The sequence below is a fragment of the Salmo salar genome, chromosome 23 (assembly GCF_965601325.2).
Source record: "Salmo salar chromosome 23, fSalSal1, whole genome shotgun sequence".
Lineage (NCBI taxonomy): Eukaryota > Metazoa > Chordata > Actinopteri > Salmoniformes > Salmonidae > Salmo > Salmo salar.
Window position 1 is genome coordinate 23,107,360 of NC_138313.1, and position 15,567 is coordinate 23,122,926.

General features: G+C 43.5%; 1 protein-coding gene across 4 annotated transcripts; it reads left to right on the forward strand.

Moving 5' to 3' along the window:
- Positions 1-8,048: 8,048 nt before the first annotated feature.
- LOC145862985 (uncharacterized) lies at positions 8,049-13,946 on the forward strand. 4 transcript variants are annotated; one of them, XM_082967985.1, is made up of 4 exons: positions 8,049-8,477; positions 8,688-8,819; positions 8,911-9,110; positions 13,105-13,946. In XM_082967985.1, exons 1-4 carry the CDS (start codon positions 8,475-8,477, stop codon positions 13,259-13,261), a joined length of 492 nt encoding a protein of 163 aa, XP_082824111.1. In that variant the 5' UTR covers positions 8,049-8,474; the 3' UTR covers positions 13,262-13,946. The 4 variants fall into 4 exon arrangements, 1 of the variants encoding a protein (XP_082824111.1); XR_014382296.1 differs by lacking the exon at positions 13,105-13,946 and adding an exon at positions 9,952-10,279 and having other exon boundaries at positions 8,051-8,461; XR_014382295.1 differs by lacking the exon at positions 13,105-13,946 and adding an exon at positions 10,061-10,279 and having other exon boundaries at positions 8,053-8,461.
- Positions 13,947-15,567: the final 1,621 nt, after the last annotated feature.

Sequence of the window (15,567 nt, forward strand, 5' to 3'; positions counted from 1 at the left end):
GGAATTCCCCGAACCAGGACTGCCAGATGGTGAAGCGTGATTCAACACTCGAGAGAACTCGTATCCACTGCTCCAGAGTCCAATGACAGTGAGCTTTATACCACTCCAACCGACGCTTGGCATTGTACATGGTGATCTTAGGGATGTGTGCGGCTGCACGGGCCATGGAAAGACATCTCATGAAGCTCCCGATGAACAGTTCTTGTGCTGACATTGCTTCCAGAGGCAGTTTGGAACTCGGTAGTGAGTGTTGCAACGGACAGATGATTTTTTTTGCGCTACATGCTTCAGCACTCGGAGGTCCCTTTCTGTGAGCTGTGTGGCCTACTACTTCCCGGCTGAGCCGTTGTTGCTCCTAGAAGTTTCCACTTAAACAATAACAGCACTTACAGTTGACCGGGGCAGCTCTAGCAGGGTAGAAATTGGATGAACTTACTTGTTGAAAAGGTGGCATTGCATCCTATGACGGTGCCATGTTAAAAGTCACTGAGCTCTTCAGTAAGATCATTCTACTGTGAATGTTTGTCTATGGAGATTGCATGGCTGTGTGCTCGACTTTATACTCCTGTCAGCAACGGGTGTGGCTGAAATAATGAAATGGCGCCGACAGAGAGGGCTGCCGTGCTTCTAGCTCTTAGGAAACTTTGCTGTATTTAGTTTTTTATTTATTTATTATTTCTTACATTATTAGCCCAGAATTTTGGGGTTGTTATTACATAAAGCCGGGAAGAACTATTGGATATCAGAGCAGCTGTAACTCACCAGCTCTACCAGCATTACGACCAGGAACACAACTTTCCTGAATCGGATCCTTTGTTCGCACCCCCCCGGGCAAATTAGCTGATTCCAGAGGCCAACCCAAAACACCGCTAGCAGAGGTACTCGGAGTGGTCTTCTAGTCCGATTTAGGAGGCGCGCACATCACCCACCGCTTCCCAGAATATTACTTGCTAATGTTCAGTCTCTGGATAATAAAGTTGACGAACTCAGGGCGATGATTTCTTTCCAGAGAGACATCAGGGATTGTAACATACTCTGTTTCACAGAAACATGGCTCTCTCGGGATATACTGTTTGAGTCAGTCCAGCCAGTTGGGTTTTCAGTTCATCACGCAGACAGGAATAAATATCTCTCCAGGAAGAAGGGCGGAGGTGTATGTTTCATGATTAACGACTCATGGTGTGATTATGATAACATACAGGAACTCAAGTCCTTTTGTTCACCCGACCTAGAATACCTCACAATCAAATGCCGATTGTATTATCAAACAGTAATCACCCGTGCTAGGACTATTCTACGCTTGTCTGACCAATCGGAATCCACACTTCAAGATTGTTCTGATCACGCGGACTGGGATATGTTCCGGGTACCCTTCGACAATAACATTGACGAATATACTGATACGGTGACTGAGTTTATCAGAAAGTGTATAGGTGATGTTGTACCCACTGTGACTATTGAAACCTACCCTAACCAGAAACCGTGGAGAGATGGCAGCACTCGCGCTAACTGAAAGCGCGAACCACCACATTTAACCATGGCAAGGTGACTGGGAATATGGCAGAATACAAACAGTGTAGTTATTCCCTCCATAAGGCAATCAAACAGGCAACATGTCAGTATAGAGACAAAGTGGAGTCGCAATTCAACGGCTCAGACACGAGACGAATGAGGCAGGGTCTACAGACAATCACGGACTACAAAAGGAAAACCAGCCACGTCGCGGACACCGACGTCTTGTTTCCAGACAATTAAACACTTTCTTCGCCCGTTTTGAGGATAACACAGTGCCACCGGAGTGGCCCACTACCAAGGACTGTGGGCTCTCCTTCTCCGTGGCTGACGTAAGTAAGACGTTTAAGCATGTTAACCCTAAAAAGGCTGCCGGCCCAGACGGCATCCCTAGCCGCGTCCTCAGAGGATGCGCAGACCAGTTGGCTAGTGTGTTTACAGACATATTCAATCTCTTCTTTATCACAGTCTGCTGTTCCCACATGCTTCAAGATGGCCACCATTGTTCCTGTACCCAAGAAAGCAAAGGTAACTGAACTAAATTACTATCGCCTCATAGCACTCACTTCAGTCATCATGAAGTGCTTTGAGAGACAAGTCAAGGACCATATCACCTCTACTTTACCTGTCACCCTAGACCCACTTCAATTTGCTTACCACCCCAATAAATCCACAGACGATGCAATCACCATCGCACTTCCCTATCCCATCTGGATAAGAGGAATACCTATGTAAGAATGCAGTTCATTGACTATAGCTCAGCATTCAACACCATAGTACCCTCCAAGCTCATCATTAAACTTGAGGTCCTGGGTCTGAAGCCTGCCCTGCGCAACTGGGTCCTGGAATTCCTGACGGGCCACCCCCAGGTGGTGAAGGTAGGAAACAACACCTCCACTTCGTTGATCTTCAACACTGGGGACCCACAAGGGTGCGTGCTCAGCCTTCATAGACTTGAAATCACTGGCCACTTTAATAAATTGAACACTAGTCACTTTAATAATGTTTTACATATTTTGCATTACTCATCTCATATGTATATACTGTATTCTATTCTAATGTCTTAGTCTATGCTGCTCTGACATTGCTTGTCCATATATTTATATATGCTTAATTCCATTCCTTTACTCAGATTTGTGTATATTGGCTATATGTTGTGAAATTGTTAGATATTACTTCACTATCGCTAGAAACACAGGCATTTCGCTACACCCGCAATAACATCTGCTAAACACTTGTATGTGACCAATAAAATTTGATTTGAAGGGGTGTCCACATACACTATATATACAAAAGTATCTTGACCTGCTATAGCCTATAATTTCACCACATCAGTGCATTTGTTAAGATAACAATCCATATAAAGTAGAATTTGTTAAATTAGAGGTAGGCCTGTGCGTGAATCTGAACTATTGTTGAAATACTATAAAATACTGAGATAATGGGTAATCGAATGAGAGATGGCTGATTTTGCTTTTGGAAGATTTGGCACATGCTGCATTTTCCAGAGAGCAAATTTTTAGAGACAGGTGGGAGTTTTTCTGCAAAGTACAGATTGGCTCATCAGATATTTTTTTCCCAAAACCAATGTTATAGGATTTTTGTGGGGATTTAATACCTACTTTAAAAAAGGCAAACATATGCCATTCCGGTGTAGATCCAAGTGCTATCCACAACAGGCACTTTTCAAAACAGGCACTTTTCAGCGGGAGCTTGCTGATTGGCATCTCACAGCCCGCGATGGCCCAATGTTTTGTATGCAATCCTCAGCAAAACGAACAGTAACACATACAATTTCCATACACAATTGCAAAACGGTTCGAAGTCAAGAGATTTATTTGCAAAGATGGGTTCCCAAATATGAACGGAGCAATAGACGCACCCACATACAGTTGAAGTCGGATGTTTACATACACCTTAGCCAAATACATTTCAACTCAGTTTTTCACAATTCCTGACATTTAATCCTAGTAAGAATTCCACAGCCTTAGATCAGTTAGGATCACCACTTTATTTTAAGAATGTGAAATGTCAGAATAATAGTAGAGAGAATGATTTATTTCAGTTTTTATTTCTTTCATCACATTCCCAGTTGGTCAGAAGTTTACATACACTCAATTAGTATTTGGTAGCATTGCCTTTAAATTGTTGAACTTGGGTCAAGTCTTTCAGGTAGCCTTCCACAAGCTTCCCACAATAAGTTGGGTGAATTTTGGCCCATTCCTCCTGACAGAGCTGGTGTAACTGAGTCAGGTTTGTAGGCCACCTTGCTCGCACACGCTTTTTCAGTTCTGCCCACAAATTTTCTATCGGATTGAGGTCAGGGCTTTGTGATGGCCACTCCAATACCTTGACTTTGTTTTCCTTAAGCCATTTTGCCACAACTTTGGAAGTATGCTTGTGGTCATTGTCCATTTGGAAGACCCATTTGCGACCAAGCTTTAACTTCCTGACTGATGTCTTGAGAGGTTGCTTCAAAATATCCACATAATTTTCTTTCATCATGATGCCATCTATTTTGTGAAGTGCACCAGTCCCTCCTGCAGCAAAGCACCCCCACAACATGATGCTGCCACCCCTGTGCTTCACGGTTGGGATGGTGTTCTTCAGCTTGCAAGCCTCCCCCTTTTTCCTCCAAACATAACGATGATCATTATGGCCAAACAGTTCCATTTTTGTTTCATCAGACCACAGGACATTTCTCCAAAAAGTACGATCTTGTCCCCATGTGCAGTTGCAAACCATAGTCCGGCTTTTTTATGGCGGTTTTGGAGCAGTGGCTTCTTCCTTGCTGAGCAGCCTTTCAGGTTATGTTGATATAGGACTCGTTTTACTGTGGATATAAACTGAGCAAAAAAGGAAATGTCCTCTCACTGTCAACTGCGTTTATTTTCAGTCCACTTAACATGTGTAAATATTTGTATGAACATAAGATTCAACAACAGACATAAACTGAACAAGTTCCACAGATATGTGACTAACAGAAATTGAATAATGTGTCCCTGAACAAAGGGGGGGTCAAAAACAAATGTTCCAGTCAGTATCTGGTGTGGCCACCACCTTCATTAAGTACTGTAGTCTCCTCCTCATGGACTGCACCAGATTTGCCAGTTCTTGCCGTGAGATGTTACCTCACTCTTCCACCAAGGCACCTGCAAGTTCCCGGACATTTCTGGGGGGGAATGGCCCTAGCCCTCACCCTCCAATCCAACAGGTCCCAGACGTCCTCTCTTTCCTGTCTTGCAGGAAATCAGCCATACTGCTCGTTCTGTGCGTGATGGCATTGTCATGCTGGAGGGTCATGTCAGGATGAGCCTGCAGGAAGGGTATCACATGAAAGAAGAGAATGTCTTCCCTGTAACGCACTGCGTTGAGATTGTCTGCAATGACAACAAGCTCAGTCTGATGATGCTGTGACACACTGCCCCAGACCATGACAGACCCTCCACCTCCAAATCGATCCCGCTCCAGAGTACAGGCCTTGGTCTAACGTTCATTGCTTCGACGATAAACGCGAATCCGACCATCACCCCTTGTGAGACAAAACCGTGACTCGTCAGTGAAGAGCACTTTTTGCCAGTCCTGTCTGTTCCAGCGACGGTGGGTTTGTACCTGTGGGTGAAGTTGTTGCCGGTGATGTCTGGTGAGGACTTGCCTTACAACAGGCCTACAAGCCCTCAGTGCAGCCTCTCTCAGCCTATTGCGGACAGTCTGAGCACAGATGGAGGGATTGTGCGTTTCTGGTGTAACCCAGGCAGTTGTTGTTGCCATCCTGTACCTGTCCCGCTGGTGTGATGTTCGGATGTACCGATCCTGTGCAGGTGTTGTTACACGTGGTCTGCCACTGCGTCGACGATCATCTGTCCGTCCTGTCTTCCTGTAGCTCTGTCTTAGGCTTCTCACAGTACGGACATTGCAATTTATTGCCCTGGCCACATCTGCAGTCCTCATGCCTCCTTGCAGCATGCCTAAAGCACGTTCACGCAGGTGAGCAGGGACCCTGGGCATCTTTCTTTTGGTGTTTTTCAGAGTCATTAGAAAGGCCTCTTTAGTGTCCTAAGTTCTCATAACTGTGACCTTAATTACCTACCGTCTGCAAGCTGTTAGTGTCTTAACGACCGTTCCACAGGTGCATATTGATTAATTGTTTATGGTTCATTGAACAAGCATGGGAAACAGTGTTTAAACCCTTTACAATGAAGATCTGTGAAGTTATTTGGATTTTTACGAATTATCTTTGAAAGACAGAGTCCTGAAAAAGGGACATTTCTTTTTTTGTTAGTTTAGATACTTTTATACCCGTTTCCTTCAGCATCTTCACAAGGTCCTTTGCTGTTGTGCTGGGATTGATTTGCACTTTTTGCACCAAAGTACGTTCATCTCTAGGAGACAGAACGCGTCTCCTTCCTGAGCGGTATGACGGCTGCGTGGTCCCATGTTTATGCTTACGTACTATTGTTTGTACTGATGAACGTGGTACCTTCAGGCATTTGGAAATTGCTCCCAAGGATGAACTAGACTTGGAGGTCCACATTTTTTTTTCCTGAGGTCTTGGCTGATTTATTTTGATTTTCCCATGATGTCAAGCAAACAGGCACTGAGTTTGAAGGTAGGCCTTGAAATACATCCACAGGTACACCTCCAATTGACTCAAATGATGTCAATTAGCCCATCAGATGCTTCTAAAGCAATGACATAATTCTCTGGAATTTTCCAAGCTGTTAAAAGGTACAGTCAACTTAGTGGATGTAAACTTCTGACCCACTGGAATTGGGATACAGTGAATTATAAGTGAAATAATCTGTCTGTAAACAATTGTTGGAAAAATTACTTGTGTCATGCACAAAGTAGATGTCCTAACTGACATGCCAAAACAATAGTTTGTTAATTTGTGGAGTGGTTGAAAAATGAGTTTTAATGACTCCAACATAAGTGTATGTAAACTTCCGACTTCAACTGTATATCCCCAAACAATTTCAACTATGTGCACAGGTTTCCATGCTTAATGTGCAAGTGATAGGTTATGTGATGCGCAAAAAGACGCTGCTGAATGTCGTGGCCAGGGGGAACGCACTACTCGGTAATTCTACAGAACAGCAATGTTAACATGTTTTTATTTTTACTGGTCACACCATAACTGAGCGAGCCAAAAACAACATTTTGGTTTTACTCAATCTCTGACACTAGCACCTCTACTTCAGTCTTGGAAAAGTGTTTTTTCTTTGCTTTGTTTGGGCGTTGAATTTCATGGTACAAAGTTGTATATTCCCCTTGGGCTTTAATACTCTTAAGGATTGGCCCCTTTTTTTAAAAATTATCGCCTAAAATGACATACCCAAATCTAACTGCCTGTAGCTCAGGCCCTGAAGCAAGGATATGCATATTCTTGGTAGCATTTGAAAGGAAACACTTAAGTTTGTGGAAATGTGAAAGGAATGTAGGAGAATATAATACATTAGATCTGGTAAAAGATAATACAAAGAAAAAAAAACACTAGTTTTATTGTACCATAATCTTTTGTACCATAAAGAGAAAGGCCATAATGTATTATTCCAGCCCAGGTGCAATTTAGATTTTGGCCACTAGATGGCAGCAGTGTCTGTACAAAGTTTCAGACTGATCCAATGAACCATTGTATTTCTGTTCAATATTTTGCATCGGGACTGCCCAACTGTGTCTAATTTGTTTATAACTTTTCATGTTCAAAACGGTGCACTCTCCTCAAACAATAGCATGGTATTATTTCACTGTAATAGCTACTGTAAATTGGACAGTGCAGTTAGAATAACAAGAATGTAAGCTTTCTGCCAATATCAGTTATGTCTATGTCCTGGGAAATGTTCCTGTTACTTATCGCATTAGCCTAAATTAGCTCAACCGTCCCATAAGGGACCCACCAATCCTGAAGAAGTTTTAAAAGGATGATTTTGACCAAATATGGTTAATTTGGGGCGTTTCGAAATGCAACTAGCCAAGGTCGAGCACACCACTGAGGTTAAGAACAATTGTTATTTATCAATTGTTATCTCCTTCTGGTGTGCGTATGACGCTCGTAGGATTGTTTGATAAATCACAAATGTTATATGCGCATGAACGTTCTAAATACCGTTCGGAAGTAGTGTTAGAATAGTTTCTACGCAACGTTACATTGATAAATGAGGCTCCAGGTTCGGCTCTCTCGATCAACACATTCTGGTAATAGAGATGACTGACTGGCCAGTCAATCATCACATTTTAATCATTGAAGATTATAGGTTTGCTTGTTCACTGAAACAATTTGAACCAAAGTGATCTGCTTCAGAGATAATAACCTACACTGTCCAACTAATTTAAAACTAGTGTATGGATAATTAATTACACCACACAATAGGAATGGCATATATCCTCCCACCCTCCTCACACAGCTTCGTCTAGATAAATCAACAGCCAAACATGTTTCTGATAAAACACTGACGATATCCAGATCTTTCTCTTCTCAGCCACTGCCCCACCCTGTCTCTCTCCGTTCCCGCCCCCTCTCTCTGTCTTGATCCTTTCCTCCTACGGTCACCGAATAACATTCAGAAACCGACTTCCTTTTACCACGCGCAGGGGCTGTGTGACTACCGGGGGCGAGTGTCCTGCCCTGTCCACAACTCGACACACATTCAATGTCGACCGCGATGCAACGTTATAACGGATTTAAAGGATCGATCAAGATTACCTCTGGCAAAGCAAGCAGGATGAGTTTTAAATTATACTCTCGGTCGAGTAGAATCATTTGATTCTTGAGATTCTTAATTTTTGTTTAGATAACAATCACAACCCCGCATGCCACATGGAAAGCATAAAGGAAGTTAAACTAGTTGAAGAAGAGAGATTAGTAAAAAAAACAACGGAGATGTTTAGAAACTAAATAATATTCTCCTTCTTTTATCCCCGGCTGGGCAACTGGAAGCCTCTTCAGAAGGTAAAGTAGTAAAATGGTATGCCCTAGTTCAATCAACAAGTGATCATCTGATAACTCTCTAACCCTCTTCTTTGATATCTCAATTTAAATTCAATTTAAAAGGGCATTATTGGCATGGAAAGCATATGTTTACATTGCCAAAGCAAGTGAAATTGACAAGAAGCAAATGGGAAATAAACAATACAAAATGAACAGTAAACATTACTCATTCATCTTTCTCCTGCAGATTGCTATGATGGTGTTGCAAGAGGAGTGTGGTGTGTGTGAGCCAAGTCAGGGAGTAACTCCAGGCAGACAGGGGGAGAGGAGGAGGCCATCTCCCCAGGGCATGCTGCTATCTCTAGGCCCAGTGATGATGGTAGGAGGGTGCAGCGTTCTAGCTGCGTGTGTGTTTATGTAGTTAACAAGTATATAGATGGTGTCCTGGCTTACTGAATGTATGTATGTAGGTAGTAGGGGGTTTCCTGACTCTGCAAGGTCCAGCCCTCTGGCTTGGGGTGCTGATGGCTGTTACCGGAGCAACACTGACCACCGCGGGACTCTGTATTGTCATGACAACGCTACAGGTGTTGGACGTACCTGGACACTTCCTGTTACACCCCCGCACAGGAACACGCTACAGCCCACACCAGGCCCTGGCCATCCAGAGGTAAACACACACACACAGGGCTGTTATGGCAGTCATGAGTCATGACCGCAGTAAAATTTCGAATGACCGTTGAGTCACGGTAATCTCCTCTTATGTACTCCTCGTGTTATCTATTTTTCATCTTTTTTTTTTCTACCTGCATTGTTGGGAAGGGCCTGTAAGTAAGCATTTTACTGTTAGTCTTCACCTGTTGTTTAGGAAACGTGACAAATCATTTTTTTTTTTTGTTGATTTGACATGCATTGGTAGTACCAAACACACTAACGACCATCAGGTCCTAATGGCCTGGTACTTTACTGTACCTGTAACCACTCTGACATCAATGCATAGGCAATGAAAAATCACATCAAACTCATCATCAACACAGTATTGTGCGTTTAAAACTCACCTCACCGTGATGATCAATTTGAAGAAAGACGTTCAACAACGGGTTGAAACTGAGTGGAAAACATGGTCCATGTGGGTGTGGTTTCAAAGCCTAACAAGGAAATGGACAGCCCTTTCTAAGGTGAGGATTAATTAAAAACATACATGCGTATGTTAGAGCTTATGCATACACATAGGCCTATATATGAGGCCAAGCCTGAACCCCGCAAATTAAAATAATAATTGTGCCATTTGTTACACAATGCATAGCCTATCGCATATTACGCACAGCAGAAAAACATAACAAAAAAACTGATTTAAGATGTCTTTGGTAAATAATTGGTCTAGCCTATACTCCAAAATCAAACAAATTCTAGTATTCGCCTTTGAGTGTGGAATGTATTATTATGCATACTGGATGGTGTCACCCTGATCTGTTTCACCTGTCTTTGTGATTGTCTCCACCCCCGTCCAGGTGTCGCCCATCTTCCCCGTTATACCCTGTGTATTTATACCTGTGCTCTCTGTTGGTCTGTTGCCAGTTCGTCTTGTTTGTCAAGCCAACCAGCATTTTTTTTTGTCAGGTCTTGCTTTTCCCCAGTCTCTCTGTTCTCGTCCTCCTGGTTTTTGACCCTTGCCTGTCCTGACCCTGTACCCACCCGCCTGACCACTCTGCCTGCCCCTGAGCCTGCCGTCCTGTACCTTTGCCCCACCTCTGGATTACCGACCTCCGCCTGACCCTGACCCTGCCTGCCGTCCTGTACCTTTTCCCCCTGTTGCTGTAATAAACATTGTTACTTTGACACGGTCTGCATCTGGGTCTTACCTTGATACCTGATAGATGGACTGGTTACCTTATGCTACGCTCTCAACTATCTATCCATAAGTCTGGGAAAGAATGTATAGGACTAAGCGATGCGGTTGGTTCATTGATTGTGCAGGGTGGTTTACAGAGTTAGCTTACAATTATTGTGAAATTGTATTAATTGGACATTTTCCTTTCCGAGTGCGCATAGGGGCTGTCAACAGTTGAATGAAATATTTTTAGCTGTGAAAACATGTTACTATCAATGTTCCCGAATAGATTTCACTTGGTTTCCCAAATGAAGCACTGCGTAGCTGCAGGAACAGGGTTTGCCCGTGGAATACAGAGTACTGGGTAGCTGCAGGAACAGGGTTTGCCCGTGGCATACAGAGTTTGGGCAGAATATCACCTGTCGAGAGGCTGCATGCGCCTCAAACAGTGGTTGATGGAAGGATTAAAATAACCAGAGTAGCTTACCCTTCCTGATTGAAAAACAAACGAGCAGGAAAGTGGCCTCCATTCACTATTCCAGTGCATACAGAGTGAATGTCTTTTTCCCTCTGCCTCTGTTCTTGCCTATTTGATAATGGGCCAATCTAAACGAATTTGACATATTAGAAAAGACAAGATTAAATTGAAAATATGACCACTTGATGAGAGAACAGCTGTGCAGCCTGAGACAAGGAACAGAGCACAAGCTTTTTTTGTGACTTTCTCAAATCATCAATAGCCTATAAGCACATCATTCAGCCAATATAAACTCAGCAAAAAAAGAAACGTCCCTTTTTCAGGACCCTGTCTTTCAAAGATCATTCGTAAAAATCCAAATAACTTCACAGATCTTCATTGTAAAGGGTTTAAACACTTCTTCCCATGCTTGTTCAATGAACCATAAACAATTAATGCACCTGTGGAACAATCATTAAGACACTAACAGCTTACAGACGGTAGGCAATTAAGGTCACAGTTATGAAAACTTAGGACACTAAAGAGGCCTTTCTACTGACTCTGAAATACACCAAAAGAAAGACGCCCAGGGTCACTGCTCATCTGCGTGAATGTGCCTTAGGCATGCTGCAAGGAGGCATGAGGACTGCAGATGTGGCCAGGGCAATAAATTGCAATGTCCGTACTGTGAGATGCCTAAGACAGCGTTACAGGGAGACAGGACGTACAGCTGATCGTCCTCACAGTGGCAGACCACGTGTAACAACACCTGCACAGGATCGGTACATGTGAACATCACACCTGCGGAACAGGTACAGGATAGCAACAACAACTGCCCGAGTTACACCAGGAACACACAATCCCTCCATCAGTGCTTAGACTGTCCGCAATAGGCTGAGAGAGGCTGGACAGGGCTTGTAGGCCTGTTGTAAGGCAGGTCCTCACCAGACATCACCGGCAACAACGTCGCCTATGGGCACAAACCCACCGTCGCTGGACCAGACAGGACTGGCAAAAAGTGCTCTTCACTGACGAGTCACGGTTTTATCTCACCAGGGCTGATGGTTGGATTCGTGTTTATCGTTGAAGGAATGAGCATTACACCGAGGCCTGTCCTTGAGTGGGATCGATTTGGAGTTGGAGGGTTTGTCGTGGTCTGGGGCGGTGTGTCACAGCATCATCGGACTGAGCTTGTTGTCATTGCAGGCAATCTCAACGCTGTGCGTTACAGGGAAGACATCCTCCTCCTTCATGTGGTACCCTTCCTGCAGGCTCACCCTGACATGACCCTCCAGCATGACAATGCCACCAGCCATACTGTTCGTTCCGTGCGTGATTTCCTGTGAGATTCGAATGTCAGTGTTCTGCCATGGCCAGCGAAGAGCCCGGATCTCAATGCCATTGAGCACATCTGGGACCTGTTGGATCGGAGGGTGAGGGCTAGGGCCATTCCCCCCAGAAACGTCCGGGAACTTGCAGGTGCCTTGGTGGAAGAGTGAGGTAACATCTCACAGCAAGAACTGGCAAATCTGGTGCAGTCCATGAGGAGGAGACTGCAGTACTTAATGCAGCTGGTGGCCACACCAGATACTGTTACTTTAGATTTTGATCAGGGACACATTATTCCACATTATTCCATTTCTGTTAGTCACATGTCTGTGGAACTTGTTCAGTTTATGTCTCAGTTGTTGAATCTTGTTATGTTCATACAAATATTTACACATGTTAAGTTTGCTGAAAATAAACGCAGGTGACAGTGAGGACGTTTCTGTTTTTGCTGAGTTTCTGTTTTGATTTCTAAGGTTTGTATCATTCACAATTAAAGTTGCCAAATATCTCTAAATCTAGCGTATAAGACCTGTTTCAAATGATCACTTTTACACTCAATATAGCCACTTCATATGCGCAATTGCTCCAGAATGGGAAAAATATCCTTTATTTTATTCAGCTATCAATTATATTTTTACTATAAAATCGTATAATATAAAATAATGGCACGGGATTTACAAGCATATCTTACCTGTTAAATGAACAAGCCTATGGCATGGCACATGACCTACTGTATGTTATCTGGCTAACTCATATTCTGTTCTTCTGAAATACATTATATTCATATCATAATGTTTCTGTAGACCTGACTAAAATAAATAATAGATTTATTGTGATGTGTATTAAATTGATTTATTATACTTTTTTTTTTTTTTAAATGTAGATGTTCCAAAGGCTAAATGTGTTTGTTAATTAACGGTCAATTACAGTGAGCAGGATGGACAGGAGACAAGGATTCTTGGAGACAATGAAACAATGCAATTTGAGCGACATGGGAGTTTGATTATAAAGTATCTTGACATAAACTAACAGTCTCTCTCTCCCTAGGAGGTTGGACCGGATACGTAGAGAGATGTCAGAGGACTCTGTGCGAGTGACCCCCTCTCTACACCTCCCCTTGCCCCCCACCCCTCCTCCCTGGGACCTGGAGGCACCCCCCTCCTACGACTCTGTCATGAAGAGCCGAGGTCCTTCTGACCTCTGAGGGCTAGGATGGGACTACTGTTCTTTGACTCTGGTGTATTCCCTTGCTGCCATTACACAGTGAGCTAAATAAAGCACACCCGTGCTGGGAGAGACATTGTTCGGGATTGGAGGGGAACGCAGAGGCTGTGAGGGGTTGGACCCACCAACATTGTTTACATACTTGTTTGAAGAATGAGTGCGTTATAATGCTACTATTAAGACTACTACAGCGTAATACACTGCACTCCTGTTATGTAATTTAGCTTTAAACTATCAACTTTACACCACCTAAAATTGTTGTTGTTTCTGTTACTTTTTAGTATAAGACTGCCCGGCAGCCATATATTTCGACTTTGTAGTGGCATCGTGCTACACCAGGCGACGAGCCCAGCACACCGCCAGCACTAAGCCTTCACTACCAGTCTCAATGGAGCCAGCCTTTAAAACCCCAATTTGACTTTCTTGCGGCCTTGGACTCCATTAGATGTGTGCTGTGACTGTGGAGGGAGTTAAGTGTCATTCCCTAGTGTGAGTGAGGTGGTGTGTGTTTTTTGACAATGTAATAAAATTTGGGCAGAGATGATTTCAACCAGAAATGCCTTGTTGTTACAGTAGTAATCGCTTGTAACAGTTTTTTTTTTCTCTCTCTCTTCATGTTTTAAATGGGATGTCATGATCAACTTTAGTAAATGAATAACCAAAGATCTCTGAGTCGTTTGTGTCTTAGTTGTGAGTTAAGGTATTGTTATAGCATACCCTGCATTCGAAAGTATTCAGACCCCTTGACTTTTTCTACATTTTGGTATGTTTCGGCTTTATTCTAAAATTGATTAAATTGTTTTTTCCCAATACCCCATAATGACAAACAGGTTTTTAAACATTTTGACCAAATGTACAAAAAAAAAAACCGGAACTATCACATTTACATAAGTATTCAGACCCTTTACTCAGTACTTTGTTGAAGCACCTTTGGCAGCGATTACAACCTTGAGTCTTCTTGGGTATGATGCTACAAGCTTGGCACACCTGTATTTGGGGAGTTTCTTCCATTCTTTTCTGCAGATCCTCTCAAACTCTCAGGTTGGATGGGGAGCGTCGTTGCACAGCTATTTTCAGGTCTCTCCAGAGATTTTCGATCGGGTTCAAGTCCGGGCTCTGGCTGGGCCACTCAAGGACATTTAGATACTTGTCCTGAAGCCATTCCTGCATTGTCTTGGCTGTGTGCTTAGGGTCGTTGTCCGGTTGGAAGGTGAACCTTCGCCCCAGTCTGAGGTCCTGAGCGCTCTGGTGCAGGTTTTCCTCAAGTATCTCTCTGTACTTTGTTCCATTCATCTTTCCCTCAATCCTGACTAGTCTCCCAGTCCCTGCCGCTGAAAAACATCCCCACAGCATGAGGCTGCCACCACCATGCTTCACCGTAGGGCTGGTGCCAGGTCTCCTCCAGAGGCGACACTTGGCATTCAGACCGAAGAGTTCAATCTTGGTTTCACCAGAGCAAAAAATCTTGTTTCTCATGGTCTGATAGTCCTTTAGGTGCCTTTTGGCAAATTCCAAGCGGGCGGTCATGTGCCTTTTACTGAGGAGTGGCTTCTGTCTGACCACTCCACCATAAAACCCTGATTGGTTGAGTGCTGCAGAGATGGTTGTCCTTCTGGAAGGTTCTCCCATCTCCACAGAGGAACTCTGGAGCTCTGTCAGTGTGACCATCGGGTTCTTGGTCACCTCCTTGACTAAGGCCCTTCTCCCCTGATGGCTCAGTTTGGCCGGGCAGCAAGCTGTAGGAAGAGTCTTGGTGGTTCCAAACTTCTTAAATTTAAGAATGATGGAGGCCACTGTGTTCTTGGGGACATTCAGCATTTTCAGAACCCTTCTCCAGAACTGTGCTTCGACACAATCCTGTCTCGGAGTTCTACGGACAATTCCTTCGACCTAATGGCTTGGTTTTTGCTCTGACATTCACTGTCAACTGTGGGACCTTATATAGACAGGTGTGTGCCTTTCCAAATCATGTCAATCAATTGAATTTACCACAGGTGGACTCCAATCAAGTTGTAGAAACATCAAGGATGTTCAATGGAAACAGGATGCACCTGAGCTCAATGTCGAGTCTCATACCAAAGGGTCTGAATACCTATGTAAGTAATGTGCAAAAAATTCTAAAACCTGTTTTCACTTTGTCATTATGGGGTATTGTGTGTAGATTGATGAGGAAAAAAATATTTAATCAATTTTTAGAACAAGGCTGTAACGTAACAAAACGTGGAAAAAGTGAAGGGGTCTGAATACTTTCCGAATGCACTGTATGTTTGCTCAGTTTCTTTGTTC

Bases quoted from the DNA above. Each gene is read 5' to 3' on its own strand.
- LOC145862985 (XM_082967985.1), top strand. The intron at 8,820-8,910 runs GTAGGAGGGTGC...GTATGTATGTAG, and splicing joins CTCTAGGCCCAGTGATGATG to GTAGTAGGGGGTTTCCTGAC. The intron at 9,111-13,104 runs GTAAACACACAC...CTCTCTCCCTAG, and splicing joins CAGGCCCTGGCCATCCAGAG to GAGGTTGGACCGGATACGTA.